This window comes from Phoca vitulina, unplaced genomic scaffold, assembly GCF_004348235.1.
Source record: "Phoca vitulina isolate PV1807 unplaced genomic scaffold, GSC_HSeal_1.0 scaffold22, whole genome shotgun sequence".
Taxonomy (NCBI): Eukaryota; Metazoa; Chordata; class Mammalia; order Carnivora; family Phocidae; genus Phoca; species Phoca vitulina.
The window spans coordinates 45,406,713-45,425,208 of record NW_022589725.1 but is presented as its reverse complement, the minus strand read 5'-3'; the positions used below and the strand labels follow the sequence as shown (position 1 = coordinate 45,425,208).

The 18,496-nt window shown below is 39.7% G+C and overlaps 1 protein-coding gene across 1 annotated transcript in view; it reads right to left on the bottom strand.

Moving 5' to 3' along the window:
- Positions 1 to 14,205, bottom strand: part of LIMS1 (LIM zinc finger domain containing 1) — a 156,836-nt gene extending 142,631 nt beyond the window's left edge. The window contains exon 1 of the mRNA XM_032419459.1: positions 13,939 to 14,205. Within this exon, the coding sequence (XP_032275350.1) occupies positions 13,939 to 13,970 (32 nt within the window). The 5' untranslated portion in view covers positions 13,971 to 14,205. The remainder of the gene's footprint in view (positions 1 to 13,938) is intronic.
- Between the last annotated feature and the right edge of the window lie 4,291 nt (positions 14,206 to 18,496).

The following is an 18,496-nucleotide window of genomic DNA, read 5'->3' as shown; positions in this document are numbered from 1 at the left end:
GAGCACCTGAGATGGAATTATAATTTTTCATGCAAAATGTCAAATTTTAAACACTCTAATTCTCAATTATATATTCTGCATCTGGAGAAGCCAGCCTGTGTTTTTGACAGAAACAGAGAAATCTGACACCTAAAGTGTTCTTAAAAAAAGACCTTTCAACCATTCCCTTTTGAAGACATGAGGGTCCAACACAGGGAGTCTGGATTACCCAGATAACCACTTCAATGTCCTATATCTCTCTGCTTTTGGTAAGTGAGGCAGGAAATGAACAGCTCAATAATTTAATTCAGGTGTCCTCAAAACACATTTATTTTCCCTACCCTAACTGACTCTCCATTTTACTCTTAGAGAATTTCCATGAAAATTAAGAATAAGCATGGTCTGGGAAAATTATAGCAGTATAATAAGTCTATAAAAGTTTCAGTGGGGAACAGATGGAAAAATGATAACTGTTGCCCATTTAGGCAAACATGCATTTTTAAAAATTAAATGTTTTGGGGCACCTGGGTGGCTCAGTCGGTTAAGCATCTGCCTTCGGCTCAGGTCATGATCCCAGAGTCCTGGGATCGAGCCCTGTATTGGGCTCCCTACTCAGCAGGGAGCCTGTTTCTCCCTCTCCTGCTCCCCCTGCTTGTGCTCTGTCTCTCTCTCTCTCTAATAATAAAATCTTTTTAAAAAATTAAATGTTTTAAGATCATTGTAGATTCACATGCAGTTCTAAGAAATTATACAGACATATCTTACATACACTTTACCCAGTGTCTTCAAATGGTAACATCTTACAAAAATGTAGCACACTAAAATCACAACAATGATACTGGTATTAGTACAGTGAAGATACAGAACATTCTATCACCACAAGGATCCCCCATGTTGTCCTTTCATACCCACACCCTACTTCCCTCCAACCTCTGTCCCCATCCCCATCTCCTCGTAACCCCTGGCCACCACTAATGTTTTCCATCTCTATAATTTTGTTATTTAGAAAATGTTATATAAATTGAACCACACAGTATGTGACCTTTTGAGATTGGCTTTTTATTTCATTCAGTATAATGCCCTCAAGGATCTCAAGATCCATCCAAACTTGTACAAAAATCAATAGTCTATTCCTTTTTATTGCTGAATAGTATTTCATGAGACAGAGGAACTACACTTCATTTAAGCATTTACCTGCTTAAGGACATCTCAGGTGTTTCTAGTATTTGGGCATTAAGAATAAAGTTGTTTCCTGGATGTTAAACCAATCTTGCATACCTGGGATACATCCCATTTGGTCATGATGTGTAATTCTTTTTATACTTTTTTGGATTCAATTTGCTAATATTTTGTTGATACCTTTTACATCTATGTTCATAAGAGATACTGGTCTGAAGTTTCCTTTTCTTGTAATGCCTTTGTCTGACTTTGGTGTTAGGACAGTGCTAGCTTCATAGAAAGTGTTGGTAGTTGGAAGTATTCCTTCTAGTTTTATCCTCTGAAAGACTGTAGAAAAATGGCATAACAGAATTCGCCAGTAAACCCATACGGGCCTGGAGTTGTTTTGGAAGATTATTATTTATTGATTCAATTTCTTTCAATAGATACAGGCCTATTCAGATCATCTATTTTTTCTTGTGTGAGTTTTAGAAGATTGTGTCTTTCATGGAATTGGTCCATTTCTAGTAAATTATCAAATGTGTAGGCACTGTTCATTATATTCCTTTATTATCCTTTTAATTTCATTGGGATCTGTAGTGATATCCCCTCTTTCATTTCTGATATTAGTAATTTATGTCCTCTCTTTTTTTCTTAGCCTGGATATAGCCTTATCACTTTTGTTGAACTTTTCCAAGAACCAGCTTTTGGTTTTATTGATATTCTCTATTCATTTCCTGTTTTCAATTTCATGGATTTCTGCTCTAATTCTTTTTCTTTTTAAATATTTATTTATTTGGGCACGTGGGTGGCTCAGTTGGTTAAGCGACTGCCTTCGGCTCAGATCATGATCCTGGAGTCTCTGGATCAAGTCCCACATCTGGCTCTCTGCTCAGCGGGGAGTCTGCTTCTCCCTCTGACCCTCTCTCCTCTCATGCTCTCTCTCACTCTCTCTCTCAAATAAATAAATAAAATCTTTAAAAAATGAATAAATAAATAATATTTATTTAATATTATTTATTTAATAATTAATATTTAATAATTAAATAATATTAAATAAATACTAAAATATTAAATAAATTATTAAATATTAAAATATTTAATAAATATTAAATATTCAATTAATCAATTAATTAATTAATTTAATTTAATTAATTTAATATTAAATATTTAATTAAATATTTAATAAATATTAAATAAATATTTATTTATTTTAGAGTGAGCATGAGCAGGGGAGGGGCCAAGGGAGAGGGAGAAAAAGAATCCACAAGCAGACTCCCTGATGAGCTTGGAGCCCAATGAGGGGCTCGATCCCAGGACCCTGAGATCATGACCTGGGCTAAAACCAAGAGTTGGATATTTCCTATAAAGGCAAAATGTCATTTTTTTCCTCTGGCTACTTTCAAGGTTTTTTTTATGTCTTTAGTTTTCAGAAGTTTAATCATGTGTCTTGGCCGGAATTTCTTTGGGTTTATCCTGTTTGTGGTTTACGCAGCTTCTTGAGTTGGTGCATTTACATTTCTTGCCAATTTGGGGAAATTTTCAGCCATTATTTCCTCTAGTATTTTTCTACCCCACTTTCTTTCCCTCTCCTTTCAGGATTCAAATGACACAAATATTAGCTCTTTTTTTATAGTTCCACAAGTCCCTGAGGCTTTGTTCCCTGCCCCCTCCCCCCCAGGGTCTATGTTCTCTCTGTTGTTCACACTGGGTAATTTCTAGTATTTTAATCTTCCAGTTCACTGATTCTTTCTTCAGTCCCGTTCAGTTGAACCCATCCACTGCTGAGCCCTCCACTGAACTTTTTATTTTCATTATTATATTTTTCAGTGGCAGAATTTCCATTTGAATCTTCTTTATATCTTATCTTCTATTTCTTTGCTGAGGCTTTCTACTTCTTCATTTGTTTCAAGCATCTTCACAGTTGCTTACTGAAACATTTTTATTATGACTGCTTTAAAATCTTTATCAGATAATTTTAACATCTCTGTCATCTTGGTGCTGAGATCTATTTATTGTCTTTTTTTCTTCACTTTAAGGTTTTTCTGGTTCTTGATATGACAAATGTTTTCCTAACAAAACATGAATATTTTTATTGTGTTATGAAACTGGCTTTTTCTGAAATCTCTCTAGCAAAGGAGCTCCCTCATTACTGCCAGACAGAGGTAGAAATATGGGCTCCTCATCTGGCCTCTGTTGACACACAAGACAGGAACTCTTCATTAATGGTGGGCAAGGATGAGTTTTAGTACCCTACACTGTCTGCACTGACACTGATAATGGGGGGGGGGGGCGGTAATTACCAGTGAGGATGAAAGTCCTGATTCCCTAGTTGGCCTCTTGCTGACCCCACCATGACAGGGGTGCTGGGAGTGTCAGGTTCCAGCCTGGTGAGGATGAAAGTCTAGGCTCCCCACTTGGACTTCACTGGCATGAGTAGGGATGTGACCACAGTTTTTCATGGGTGTTTGGCTGGAGTAGAGCACATACTATCTAAATGTTTTATGTCTTATTAGACTTTCTCTCTCCTGGTCCTCGGCTAGAGAGAGCAGTCCTTTGTTGTGGCTTTTTGGTCTGCATCTGGTGGCATTTCCAGACTGCCAGATTCTTCAGGTCTAAGATTGGAATATATAAAGTAAAAAGAAAACCCAGAGAACTGACCATGCTGCTGGGGCTGATGAACAACAGAGACTAACATATTTATCAATCTATCAAACATGTAAACCTTACTTAGATCCCAATTCAGAAAAACTACAAAATAAAATGGATGCTTGAGATAAATGGAAAGTTGAAAACTAACTGGGTAGTTGATGATATCAAGGAATTGTTAGTACTCTTTTTCAGGTGTGATAATGATGTTGTAGTTATATTTAGACTTTTTTTTTAGAAGAGCCTTTATTTTTTAAGGGTACATATTAAAATCTTTATGATATGACATAGGAAAGAGAGGAATGAAAAAAGAGAGGAATCAGTCAAAGATTTACCATCAGGCAATAATTATTGAAGCTGAGTGGTAGCACATGGGGATATATTAGTCTAATTTTTATATGTCTGAAATTCTCCATAACAAAAAATTTTAAAGTACAGATTTCATGACATCCCCCCCCCAAGAAGTATGAGAATAGGATGAATAATCTGCATTTAGTATGAACCCCATGTCGATGGTCTGCAGCCCATGTTCTGAGAGTACTGCTATACTGGATTCAACGTTCCAAATAAACCAGCCTCAGGTTGAACACTGCCATGACCGATACGTCTCTACCTCATGGGAGAGCTCAACAAACATTTGACTGATCCTCACATATTAAGTAAATAACAATAAATCTACAGTAACTGGTGACAAATGATCGTTTCCTCCTTTAAATTTCTCAAAGGCTTTTAAAAACTCCTCCTATGCTACTTGTATAGACAAAGTGTGATCCCTCACTATATTATAATGATATGCTTCAGAGCCCACAGCACAGTATACACAATGAATGCACACTGAATTGGAACTATGTCTTCAAATTTGTAAAAACTATTTTAGTACATGCAAGCATAGCCAAGAGTTCAAAATTAAAATAGCAGACATTTGTGTGTTGCACACAAGTACCTACACACTAAATTTAGGTAAAGAGTTTAATCTTATCCAGTATGTTCTCTAGGAGGCCAAGAAAGAAAAGACTAACAAGAGGTAGGAGCAGCCAGGGAAGCCATCTTCAGGACAGAAGAGCTTAGGCTGGGCCTTGAGCACAAGATTTGGAACCCTCTACCCCACAAAAAAGGAAAAACCAAGTTCAGAAAGAAGTACTGTGGTATGTCTGGCAATAATGAAAAGATGAGTAAGAAAAGAAAGAGTAGTGGGGAATAAAACTGGATAGGCTGGTTGGCATGCTAAGGTACGAGAAAAACCTTCAAATCTCGGCAAAGAACTACAGAGAGCTCTGACCAACTGAACAGTGAAGTGAATGGAGGAGCCACAGACCTCTGGGGGGCATGACAGTGTGAACGCCAGTGCTGTCACTCATGTGTGACCTGGTGAGTTCTTCACCTCTTGAACTTAGTACCCTCGTCTGTAAAATAGGCATTAAACACTCTACTTCGTGATGTGGCTGTGAAGGTAAGATCTGTTACATAGATGTTCAACACCTTTAAAGTACCTTTTGTCAAAGTAGGTAATTAATAAAAAGTGGTTATCACTAAGAAAGCTTTCAAATGAGTGGCTTGGCAGTGAAATGAAATCATCTAAGTAGGGATGACTAAACATCGTTTGAATTTCTTCCCAATGTTCCATGGGTGTTGGGTCTCTGCCACTAGTACACATTACACTGTAGAAGTAAGTTAAACCAAATGTGAAAGTTATCTTGTCTTACTCAAAGTTCGGTGGCTTTATTCAAAAGATGTCACAGGCACTAAGCAGAACAAGCTCTGAACTTTTCAGTTCACTAACAAATGAAGGAATAAAAGGAGAAATAAAGTTCATTTAAATCTAGTTTGTTTTTCTTTGGACATTTAACAAATTTTGATTAAGACATTCCTTTACTTTCAGAGATAACAATTTGGCCGAAAAGATTAGACATATCTATACCAACAACTATAACACAAAACAGAAGCTGGTAACTACCACAAATGAAGTCAAAATGCTTGGGGAGAGTAGATACAAGCTCTGAATCCCTAACTCCCCAACCATACAACACGGGCTCAATAAATGTTCCAGAAACTCATTATTTCATGGGAGAAGTGGCAATTCTGTCCCAAATGCCAAGAAGACACAGGAGAAGATGATTTTCTGGCCCAAAAGAACAGCATGAGCAAAGACACAGAGATGGGAAACACTAGATGTTTTCAGAAAATGGCAAACAGGTGAGAGTTTAGTGAAATAAAGACTAAGGGAACAGTGTGTGACAAAGCTATCAGACAGGCTGGGGCCAGACCACAGAGAGCCTTAAACTTTAGGCTCTAGAGTTTGGACTTTATTTGGCAGGCAATTAAGAAGTCTTCTTAATATTTTGAAAGGTGGAGTAAAATGACCAAAGTGGTGCTTTAGGAAAATCTGGAGCCAACATGAATGATAGAATAGTTAAACTGAAAGATACTCGAGAGGGCGCCTGGGTGGCTCAGTCGTTAAGCGTCTGCTTTCGGCTCAGGTCATGATCTCGGGGTCCCGGGGTCCCGGGATTGAGTCCCACATCGGGCTCCCTGCTCGGCGGGAAGCCTGCTTCTCCCTCTCCGACTCCCCCTGCTTGTGTTCCTGCTCTCGCTATCTCTCTCTCTCTGTCAAATAAATAAAATCTTTAGAAAAAAAAAAAAAAGAAAGAAAGATACTCGAGAGCTGGGACCATGTCTTCTCTGCCTTTTTGGTCTCTACAGTTGCACCTGCACCGCGCCTTGCATATTAAAAACTCTGTGGAATCTGCTGCATTGAGAAGGAGGAGCAACAAGCTGTGGGAGAGGCAGCAACTGCCCACGCTCTCTCCCGTGCTGTATTAGTAAAGCAGATTCCATAAGGGGTAGCAATGTGCCCAGCTTTCACAAAACAAAACCAACAACTACAACATTTGCCAATGAGAAATAATTTACAATCTGTTTAAGCAGCTGGTGTATTTGTCACTTAACTGATGCATCAGTAAAGAAGTCTGTCAACAGGAAAGAATCTCTCAGACTGTGCCATGTGGGGGCAGTGGACATGGGTGGGCAAGAAGACCCAAGTCTCTGGGAATGAAGAAATACAATCACCATCATGTATGCCTACGAATCCCATGTTCCCAAGAACGCATTTCACAAAAGGAATCCACTTGAAAGAGAGTGACATCCAGGACCTTTGCAATAGAACAATTCTAAGGCAACATTTAGTAATTCATTCAGACATTTCCAGAACCACTATGTTAATGGGGCTCAGAAATATCAAAGTCTCAGCCCTCAAGGCACTTACAATATAGATAGGAAGATAAAATATATATGTAACAAACTCTAACAATGCACTTTGAATGAAGTAACAGAACAAACTAGTGTAGTACAGCAGAGAGGACTCCACACTACCTTCAAAATTTGGGCTCTAGTCCTACCCCTACTATTAACTCACTTTGTGGCCTTGAATAGAGGTAAATAAAATTACCTCTCTATGCAACTCCTGACCTATAAAATAAAGGAAGAGTTGAGTGGACTACTGTAGTAGACTAACAAAAGTGTTGAGTACATTAGTAGATTGTAACTTTTTCACATATGAAGCCATTTTTTAAATGCTAGGTAAATTTCTTAATCTTCATGTTACTGTAATTGTCTTTTCAGTATATGCTAACAAAGAGCATATACTACAAAAATGCTACCACAAATCCTATAACACCTTTAAAAGAATCTGTACTTTATCAACGTTTAAACAACAAACAGGAATGGACACAGAATTGTATGTTCCACCTCAAATGTTTTAATATGCATATGTATTTTATTTTGTATTCTCTAAAGTCTTTCCCAGCCTTAATATTGTTATCTTACACTCACTTGAAAGATAATCAGAACAAGGGTGAAAAAGAAGTAAGGAGTGAGAAAGAGAAGTATGGATTCAAAGAAAATTCTACGGTAGGAACTCGGCAAGAATGTGGGTATAGAGAGTGAAGAAACGGAAGAAATCGCAAGTGACTGTATCAGTGCCATTAACAGTGAAGTCAGAAGTTGTAAGCTTTGAAAAAAGAACCAGGATGATAGAAAAAATCAACATCAACAACTATAGTTACCATTAACTGAGCATCTACTATGTTCCTGGCATGATGTCAGATTCCATGCACATGGTTAAAAAAATCAAAACAGTACAAAAAGGTACACAGTAAAGAAATTTCCCTCTCATTCTAGATTCCTAAACTCCTTAGATTCCTAGACACCCTCTCGGGGGGCAACAATTATTAACAGTTTCATTTGTATCTTTCAGAAATGTTTATATTGGCCTGCATATTTAATTCTCACAACAACTCTCTGAGATAGACGGTATTACTTTATAAATTAAGAAAATAAGCCTTGGGATGCCTGGATGGCTCAGTTGTTAGCGTCTGCCTTCGGCTCGGGTCATGATCCCAGGGTCCTGGGATCAAGCCCTGCACTGGGCTCCCTGTTCAGTGGGAAGTCTGCTTCTCCCTCTCCCATTCACCTTGCTTGTGTTCCCTCTTTCACTCTCTCTCTCTCTGTCAAATAAATAAATCAAATCTTAAAAAAAAGAAAAAAGAAAATAAGCCTTAAGGAGGCTGACTTGGGTAAAGCCATGGAGCCATGAAGGGACACAGCTGGGATTAGAACATGGGCCCAACCATCCATGCACACACCCACTCAGGGATCTCCTACAGAAACACTGGCACGGATGTTCAACGGACTTGAAATAACAAAAAACTGGAACCAAAATGTCCATCAAGGGCTGGTTATATAAATCTATCACATGTATACTGTGAACTACTATACAGCCATTAAATCTAAAGTTAAAAAATTATGGTAGATCTAGATATGCTACACAGGAAAACCTGTAAGACAGCTTATTAAATTAAAAAAAAATAATTGCCAGAAATGAGGAAACATTGTTTAATCGCCTGGAGTTTCAGTGTGGGATGACGAGAAAGTTCTGGAGATGGCTAATGGCAATGGCGGCACACCAGTGTGAATGTATTTAATGCCACTGAATGCACACTGAAAAATGATTAAGACGGTACATTTTGTTATGTAGTAGTGGTTCTGTTAGGTTTGTAGTGGTTCTTCTCTCACTTTATCATACCTACCCCTCAGACATCCTAGTAAGACTCCAGACTTCAGGTGTCTCCCACCCCCAACACATCTGTCAGCATTCAAACTCAATTTCCAGCACCCTTTTTCCTACCCCACACAGAACACACTATTCAGAGCCTGATTTATCTGTAACTTCCCAACCCTTATCTATGTTAAATTTTCTTGTGGACTCCTCAAACTCCAAAATATGCTCCAACATGAAAAAAATAAAGAAATATGCAGGAAAATGCTTCCTCCTCTCCCCCAGTGAACTCCAGTGTGGAAATGTCTGATGAGATCAAATAAAAGAGAGATGATGTCAGTATGAGGGGGGGTAAAACCACTGTGGGGCAGAATGCACAATGTGTGCAGCAGGTAGAGCAGCCCTTGCTTCTCAAGTATCTTAAAATTGAAATTTTTAGAAGGTAACATGGCAACAGTCCAGCATGTAATGTAGATGATATTCCTGTGGGTGGGAAACCACAGCTTAAAGCATAATTACAAGAAATGCAAAATCGACAAACGGCCTGAGATGTTTTGCCTTCTATTTAAGTGCAACCTTAACTAAGAACATGACCTACACTGGGGTTTATTTAAATGATTATCTGAAGAACAAACATAACACTATTAAAAATAGAGACTCTAAGAGCAAAGCTTTGCTCTCCCATTATAGATCTGCTTTAGCTGTTGAAGCTTCTCTGACCAAATGGAGGGGCAGAAAGGCCCTCTCTAGGAAGAAAGGAAAGCTCAAGTGCTGTACCCACATTTGCCAAGAGAAAGAGCTGTCCAGAAGATGGTTCCAGGGGTCACCATAGAGGAAAGGGATGGGAATGATAATATGTGGAATCCAAAAATAAAAAATGAACAAACCAAACAGAAAGAGACTCATAAATACAGAGAACAAACTGGTGGTTGGTTGTGTGTTGGGGAGGGGGGAGCGGTGTCAGGGTGGAGGACTGGGAACAAGGGCAAAACAGGTGAAGGGGATTTAGAGGTACAAACTTCCAGTTCTAAAATAAGTCAAGGGGATGAAAAGCTCAACAGAGGGAATATAATCAATAATATTGTAATAACATTGTATGATGACAGATGATAATTGCATTTATTATTGTGGTATTTTGCAATGTATGGAACGGAACTGTCTAATCACTATGTTGTATATTTGTATATCTGAAACTAATATAACGTTGTACATCAATGATAAGACTTTTTTTAAAGAATTCAAAGACAACAGTCCTGATCGATTGTTTTCTCTAAGCTTGTAGGGCATGGAACAACCAGAACTGAAGGTTATCTTTCCACCACCTAATTTTCACTGGTTTTCTTAAAAATGAAGAGCCCAACTTCCTCACCCATACAAAAAGGCACAGAGCACTGAAGTTTTAGTAAGACACTCACTGCCATGACATTTTTCCTTTTCATTACAACACTGGCTATCTTGTCAGGAAAATCCTTAAGGGCAGAAAATTGCTTTTTTTCGTAGTGGTTCTTCAAGTCTTAGTAAGTCCCACTAAAACTCCCCCAAACTAGACAGCACACAGAACAACAAGCCCTTAATACATATTTTAAGAGAAATCTTTCTACATAGTCTTTTAAAAATATACCAAATATCCACCTCCCTCATCATTTAGGATTATGTCATTAACAGCGGTTCTCCAAATGTGGTCTCAAAACCCTGGAGGAGGTAGGGGTGGTGGAGGTATCTCCAAGACTTTTACAAGAGGTCTGCGAGATCAAAACTCTTTTCATAATACTACTAAGAAGTTCCGAAAAAGTTGCTGTAGCCTTTTGCACTGCAGTGACACTTTCACGGATAATGCAAAAGCAAAGGTGGGTATAAGTGCCGGTCGCTAAGTGGTGCAACTGAATTCTTCACCTCCATGGACTTGCAGGAAAAGAATGCCAACTTCCCTTTTAAACATCCTTGATGAAAATGGTACAGCCACGGGGTGCCTGGGTGGCTCAGTCATTAAGCGTCTGACTTCGGCTCAGGTCATGATCCCAGGCTCCTGGGATCAAGCCCCGCATCGGGCTCCCTGCTCAGCGGGAAGCCTGCTTCTCCCTCTCCAGCTCCCCCACTGCTTGTGTTCCCTCTCTCGCTGTCCCTCTCTCTGTCAAATAAATAAATAAATCTTAAAAAAAAAAAGAAAGAAAATGGTACAGCCACTTTGGAATAGTCCAGCAGTTTCTTAGAAAGTGAAACACGAAATTACCATACAACCCAGAAACTGCACTCTTGGATATTTATCCCAGAGAAAGGAAAACTTCCATCTACTTAAAAAACCTGTCCACAAACGTTCACAGCAGTTTTATTATTAAGAGCCCAAACCTGGAAACAGCCTAAATGTCCTTCAACTGGCGAAAGACTGTTCCATACTTGTAGCATGGAGTACTACTCAGCCATGATGAGGAACTATGATATGCACAACTTGGAGGCGTGTCCAGGGAATTAAGCTGAATTTTAAAAAAGGCAATCCCAAAAGGTTATATATGTATGAGTCTACTTATATAAATTTTGAAATGACAACATTTTAGAAATATTGAACAGATGAGTGGTTTCCAGGCTTTAAGAAGGAGGAAGAAAACATGGAGGTGGGTATGGGCATAACACGGCAACATGAGGATCCTTGTGATGCTGGAACTCACTGTTCTATATTTTGACTATGGTGATAGACACATACACCAACACTTGTGATAAAATTACACAGAACTAAACACACATACACACACACAGATGACTACAACTGGGAAATCTGAGTAAGACTGATGGATTGTGTTACTACCAACATGGTTGTGATACTATACTACTTCTTTGCAAAATATTATTATTGGGGAAACTGGGTAAAGGATACACTGGATCTCTCTGAATTATTTCTTATAACTGCATGTGAATCTATAAAAATTCCAATTAAAGAATGCATACCCATGTTATTAGCAGCATTATTCACAATAGCTAAAACACAGACGCAACCCAAGTAACCATCAAAGGATGAATAAATAAAACAAATGAATGTACACATACAATGGAATATTATTCAGCTCTAAAAAGTCAGGAAATTCTGACATGCTACAACATGGATGAACCCTGAGCACATTATGCTAAGTGAATGAAATAAGCCAATCACAGAGAGACAAATACTGTGTGATTGATTCCATTTATATGAATTACCTGGAATGTCAAAATCAGAGATAGAAAACAGAATAGGAGTTACCAGGGGCTGGCAGGGAGGGAGGAACAGAAAGTTGTTATTTAATGGGTATAGAATTTCAGTTTTGCAAGGGGAAAAGAATTCCAGAGATAGATGGATGGTGGTAATGATCATCCAACAACATGAATGTACTTAAAACAAAAAAAAAAAGAAAGAAAGAAAATAAAAGAAAAAAAGGAAAGGATTGCTAACAGCAAATTCAGGACGGGACGGGGATGAGATCAAGGAGGGACACTAGATCAGTTGAAGGGTCTTAAAAGGAAACAATTTATATTCTTTATTCGTACTGTGTAGCCACTGTAACATTATTCTTTATATCTTATATTTTAAATTTTGTATCAACTTAATATTCAGTAAATTTTTCAAAAACAAAAAAATGTCCTGGATGAAGCGGTACAAATTATTAACATTATTAAATCTTGACCCTTGACCTTCTTGTTACTTGTGATGACAAGGGAGGTATGCATAAAGCAGTTCTGCTGCATACCAAAGAAGATGGTTGTCTCCAGGAAAAGCACATGTGTCACTGAGTGATGAGGTGAATCAAATGCTTTCTTCATGGTATACCATTTTTACTGGAAATAATAAGTGATGAACTATGGTTTTTAGACTTGTATTTGGCAGACATTTCCTGGAACTCAAAAAAGTGAGCCTGTCACTTAGAGGAAAACAACTGACAGTAGTTTCCTGCCAATAATAAAAATCAAATTTTCGAGTGAAATTCAGAATGGTGGCAAACTTGTTCCCACCGCCTGGAGTGTGACAGGTTCTCAATACTTACCAACTCTTCTAATGAAGTCAGTGGTGATATTGACAAATATTATCTAGTGGTATTGTATGATGAAATGTGTCAGCATTTGGAAGATCTGCCTAACTCTATGAACCAATATTTTCCAAATGACAAACATATGATGTTACAATGGGTAACAAGTCCATTCACACTGCAAAACAGACCAGTGAATTTTTATGTAGGAGTGAAAAGTTCACTGGTAAGGCTTCAGATTCCACATCCAAACTAATCTTTAAGAAACTACCATTTATCTAGTTTGAGTGTAGTAGCAAAGAATATCCACAATTATCTGCAAAAGCTATTAAAACACTCCTCCCTTTCCAACTAGGTGTAAGACCAGATTTTCTTCACACAGTTCAGTCAAAAAACACATCGCAATAGACTGAATGCAAAGCATTTAGGAAACCCTAGTTGTCCTACTATGCTAGACATTTAAGAGATTTGCAAAATGTAAAAGAACACCATTCGTCGCACTGATTTTTTGTTTAGGAAAATACTATTTTCATAAAAATGTGTTATGTCTATTAACATATAACGGATTGACTGTTTCTTTAATGAATTAAATATTTTAAATGTCTCAGTTTTCACTTCTAATCCAGTAAATATCTATAGGCATAACCATCACAAGCAAAAAGTTCTTTTATTTTTTAAAATGGGTGCTAAGACCAAGACGTTCGAGAGCCGCTGGTCTGTATAACGTGTTCCAACGGCTAGAACATGAACTACTCACTCAACAAACATCTGCTGTCGGGTGCTGTGCTAAGCCCTCGAAGTGTTTAGGCGACAGTGGACACGTCACCAATAACTAGTGGAACCTCTCACCAGCGGCCGCCAGCCCGGGTCGGAGCGCGCCGCGGGGGTAGCGCGGAAGCGTGGCTGCGGGCGGCTGGGCCTGGGGGACACGGCCCCGCTCTGCGCCCGGCTCCGCGGCCGCGGAGGGGCTCGGACGGAGGCCGGAGCCCGGGGAGAGAGGCCGCCCACCCACGACCGGCACCCAGGCCCCCGGGAAGGCCGGGGAATTGGTTCGCCGCCGACGTGCCGGGTGCCGAGCGCAGCGCAGTCGCGACGGCGCCCGTCCCTTACCTGTTGGTCATTCCTGCCGCCACGCCCAGCATCTCTCCGCAGTCGGCTTTCGTCCCTCCGCACCTCGGCTGCCCGCGCCGCTCCGACCGCCGTCTCCTCCCTCGCGCAGCGGCAGGCTACGGGCGGGCTGGCTGGCGGGCCGGCGGGCGGGCCGCGAGCAGGAAGGGGAGGCAGGCAAGGGGCGGGGAGGCCGCCGCCGCCTCCCGTCCTCAACCGGCAAATGGTTGGGCGCGCCGCGCGGGAGCGCGGGGCAGGGGCGAGGAGAGGTGGGCGCGGAGGCGGAGCCGCCGGCGCGGGAAACCCGGCCTCGTTCCCGCCCTACCTCCGGCCTTCCCTCGGCCCGGTTCCCGGCCTGGTTCCGCCACGGCCCCGCCCCCGTCTGGCTCCGCCTCAAACCCTCCCCTTCCCCGAGCATCGTCCCACCTCCGGCCGGTCCTCGGCCCCGCTCCCTCCCTAGCCTCCACACGGTCCCTGGCGCCGACCCGCCCCGCCCCCCAGCGCCTCTCCCCTCATCCCTGTCCGGCCCCGCCTCTACCCGCCCCCGCTTCTCGGCCCCGCCCAGTCCCCCACCGGCCCCGCCCCGCCCCCCAGTTCGTCTTCGGCCCCGCCCCCTCCTGACTTCGCCCCGCCCCGCTCCGCCCCCGCCCGGCACGCTCCAAAGACCGTACTCGTGGGGCGGGTACAAAAGCTCCACTGAGAGTCCACCGGAACCGCAGGCTTGTAGGGGGTGTATCGCGACTGGCCTCCGCTGCTCCTCTCGGGTGACTGCACTGCATGCCGCAAGCGGAAGGAGCAGCCAGTGTTTTCCTTCTTCGAGACACCTCTGATTCGGCTAGGCTGACGGACCGCATGGCTCTGCCAGAAGACTTTGGCCCAAGGTGTTGGGATTCCACTCTGTCTGGGTGAGGGGTCCTGAGAAGACTTCAGAAGATGGAGTCAGTTCACCGGACTCTCGGGAGAGATCCTTGTCTGCACTGGCCACGACTGAATCCCTGTATACAAAGCCTGGCACGTTCTGGGAAGCTCTCTAGGATTTCAGAGCGCTTTCAGATTGTGAATTTGGGAAAAGTTAACCTTTCTTTGAGACATTCCGGTCTTGTCTCCACATTGTTTCTTCCCTTACTGGTTCTCATCCTCTTCCCCCATTACCTCTACCAAAACCTGAAATCTGCCAAGGATGAATGTAGGTTATTTATACTGAGATAAATATAAATGATCTCTTAAAGGTATCAGATTTTGTAACTAAATTTACTTTCTAATTATAGAAAGAAAACTGTTTCCCACCGTCTATGTATACGCGGGGTGGGCACTGATGCCTTTGATATCCTTATATCAAAATTAATTCTAAACAGGGCAAATGTGTACATGTTTAAAAAAGGCGTATAAAAATATTAGAAGAAAACACGGGAGAAAAAAATTAAGATTGCTGTGGAGAGATACTTTCCAAATAGGATATAAACCCTAGAAATCATAAAATTAAAGATTAATAAATGTAACCAAATAGGAATATTAAAAATTCTGCATAGCAAACAAATAGCAACTAAAAAAGGTCTAATTTCCTTATTACAAAAGGAGTCAGTATGAAAAAGTTCAACCATTCAGAAAAATAGACAAGGTATATACACAGGTTTCCACAGAAAAAGAAAAATAGGAATGAGTTTTAAAAGTACAAGAAGGTGTCCAATATCATAAATAAAATTTTAAAACACCATTTTTCACATAAAGGCAAAGATTAGTTTGGCAATATGCTATTTTGATGAGAATATGGGGAACACAGACGGGTACTTTGATTTACTGTTGATGGGAGAGTAAATCTACACAATTTTTACTGAGGACAGCGAGGACTAGCTATCATAATGTAATATTCAGCTCTACTTGACCCAGAAAATCCACATTTTGGAATTTATCTTATAGATGTGTTACATGTACGTAAAAACGATGTACAAGTTTTAAAGATATCTGGGAAACTAATTATAAACTAAATGATATAATGACTCGGATTTTCTTTAAAATAAAATGTGGGGGGTGGGGGATCTAGGTAGGAGTGTCAGTGAAACAAAATTGGCCAGAAATTGATAACTGTTTAGGTGGCTCATTGGTACATGGAGTTCTTCATATTAGTTTGCCTACTTTATTGTATATTTGAAATTCCATAATGAAAAGGTTTTTTTAAATGGAAACCAGAAAATTGTAAATGAGAGTCTGCAGTCTTGTTTTTAGGAGCGACTGAGACAGTTTATTTAATCAGGATATTAATTAAATAAATTATAGTTTCCATATATAATACTACGCAGCTGTTAAAAAGTAAGAATGGCTAACAAATATATGGAAAGATGCTTAACATCACTAATCATTAAGGAAATGCAAATCAAAACCAAAATGAGATACCACTTCACCCCCATTAGGATGGCTACTATCAACAAGTGTTGGTGGGGATATGGAGAAGTTAGAAACTTGTGCACTGTTGCCAGGAATGTAAAATGGTGTAGCCACTGTGGAAAACAGTATGGCGGTTCATCAAAAAATTAAAAACAGAATTATCCCATGATCCAGCAATCTCACTTCTGGGTATATGTATCCAAGAGATACATACAGCAGAATTTAAAGCAGGATCTCAAAGGGATATCTGTACACCCATGTTCATAGCATTATTCACAATAGTCAAAAGGTGGAAACAACCCAGGTGTCCATTTCAGGATGAATGGATAAACAAAATGGGTATATACACACAATGAAGTATTAGTTATAAAAAGGAAGAAAGTTCTGACACATGATACAACATGAATGAACCTTGAGGACATTATGCTAAGGGACATAAGCAGACACAAAAAGACAGATACTGTATGAGTCCACTTATATGCGGTAACTAGAGTGGTCAAATTTATGGAAACAGAGAATAGAATGGTGGACATCAGGGGTTGGGAGAGGGGAATGGGGAGTTATTGACTAATGGGCATAGCATTTCAGTTTTGTAAGATGAAAAAGTTCTGGAGGTTGGTTGCACAACAATGTGAATCTACTTAACACTACTGAACTGCACACTTTAAACTGATTAACTGGTAAATTTTATGCCATGTATATTTTCCACAATTTAAAAAATAAAGATAAAGCAGATGATACCTAGTAATAAAAAATGATCTCCGTGACATATTTTAATTAAAGAAATAAAGCAAGGGAGAAAAATTTGTTTAGTATGCTATCATAACACACACCCACTTGTATATGTAGAAATATCTGGAATGATAAGATATACAAGAAACATAACAGGAATGGAATCTGTAGAAGGGCTAAGGATTAAGAGTGAGAGGGGAACACGCACAAGGTCTATATTTCCTTAATGGAGTATTATATATCCATCAAAATTTTGTTATAAGACTGTAGCAATATAAGAAAATATGCAATGTGATTAATTGTATGGGATAAGTTAAAAATTTTATATATGGTGTGTGATTTATAAGTCGATTAAAATGCTTAGAAGTTGTGTTTTGCTTGAAAACAGTCTATGTGATGTTTTTCTACATTTCTGTTTTTCAGAAAATTATATGTATTAATTTTTGGAGGAAAAATAAACATCAAAAAATTTAGAGGCTTTATTTTGTCTTGATTTCTCATCTCCTCACAACTTTCATCTCCCACTTCCTTTTGAACAAGCACTTATTTTTTGCATGTATATGATGCAATAATTAATCTTTTACTTCATCTTTAAAAAGGGACTCAAGTGCCTTGTTTAATTGTTGTTATGCTTGTATTTCATAAAGCAGATTTCTTTACGCAGTACCTTGCTTCCAACATGCTGTAGTTTGTGATCAGTTAATCTTGCTCTCATGTCAGGATACTTGGCTGAAAACTGTGGCTTCTTCTTGGTTTCTAATTGGTGGTTTTAAAGTAGTAGTTCATTTTTGTCATAGTTATCCTGTCTGTGGAATGTACTGTCTGGGGGAGATTACTTTCACGGTTGACCAGTGTCTGTCACAAAGACATGGAAAAAATATCGTCTGTAGGTCTTGAATGGTAAATTAAATTTCTTATTGCTCATATTTCTACAGTTTCCCAGGATGAAAACACAGATGTCCCCATGACTGTTTCATTCATTTTTGTTCTGACTTTCATTACCCAGCTTTCAAAATGAAATTTGGTATTTGTAAGTTTGTGTATTATATGTAGGTGTATACACACACACACACAAATCATGTTTTTGCAAGCATTTTGAAGGTTGTGTTCACAATAAACACTTATTTAATATGGTTTTTCTTTTTTTCCAACTTCATTAATTTCCAACAGATAACTATATAATAAGAGGGCAGGAAAAGGGCATTTATTTGTCCCAAAATAGTGGATCATCAATCACCATACTGCTTTCTGTGTCTATGAATTTGGTCATTCTGGGTACTTCGTATAAATAGAATCATACGGTGTTCTTCCTTCCTTCCTTTCTTTTGTTTCCTTTCCTTTCCTTCCTCCCTCCCTCCCTCCTTCCTTGCTTCCTTCCTTCCTTCCTTCCATGTAAGCCCTATGCTCAACGTGGGTCTTGAACTCACAAGCCTGAGATCAAGCGTTG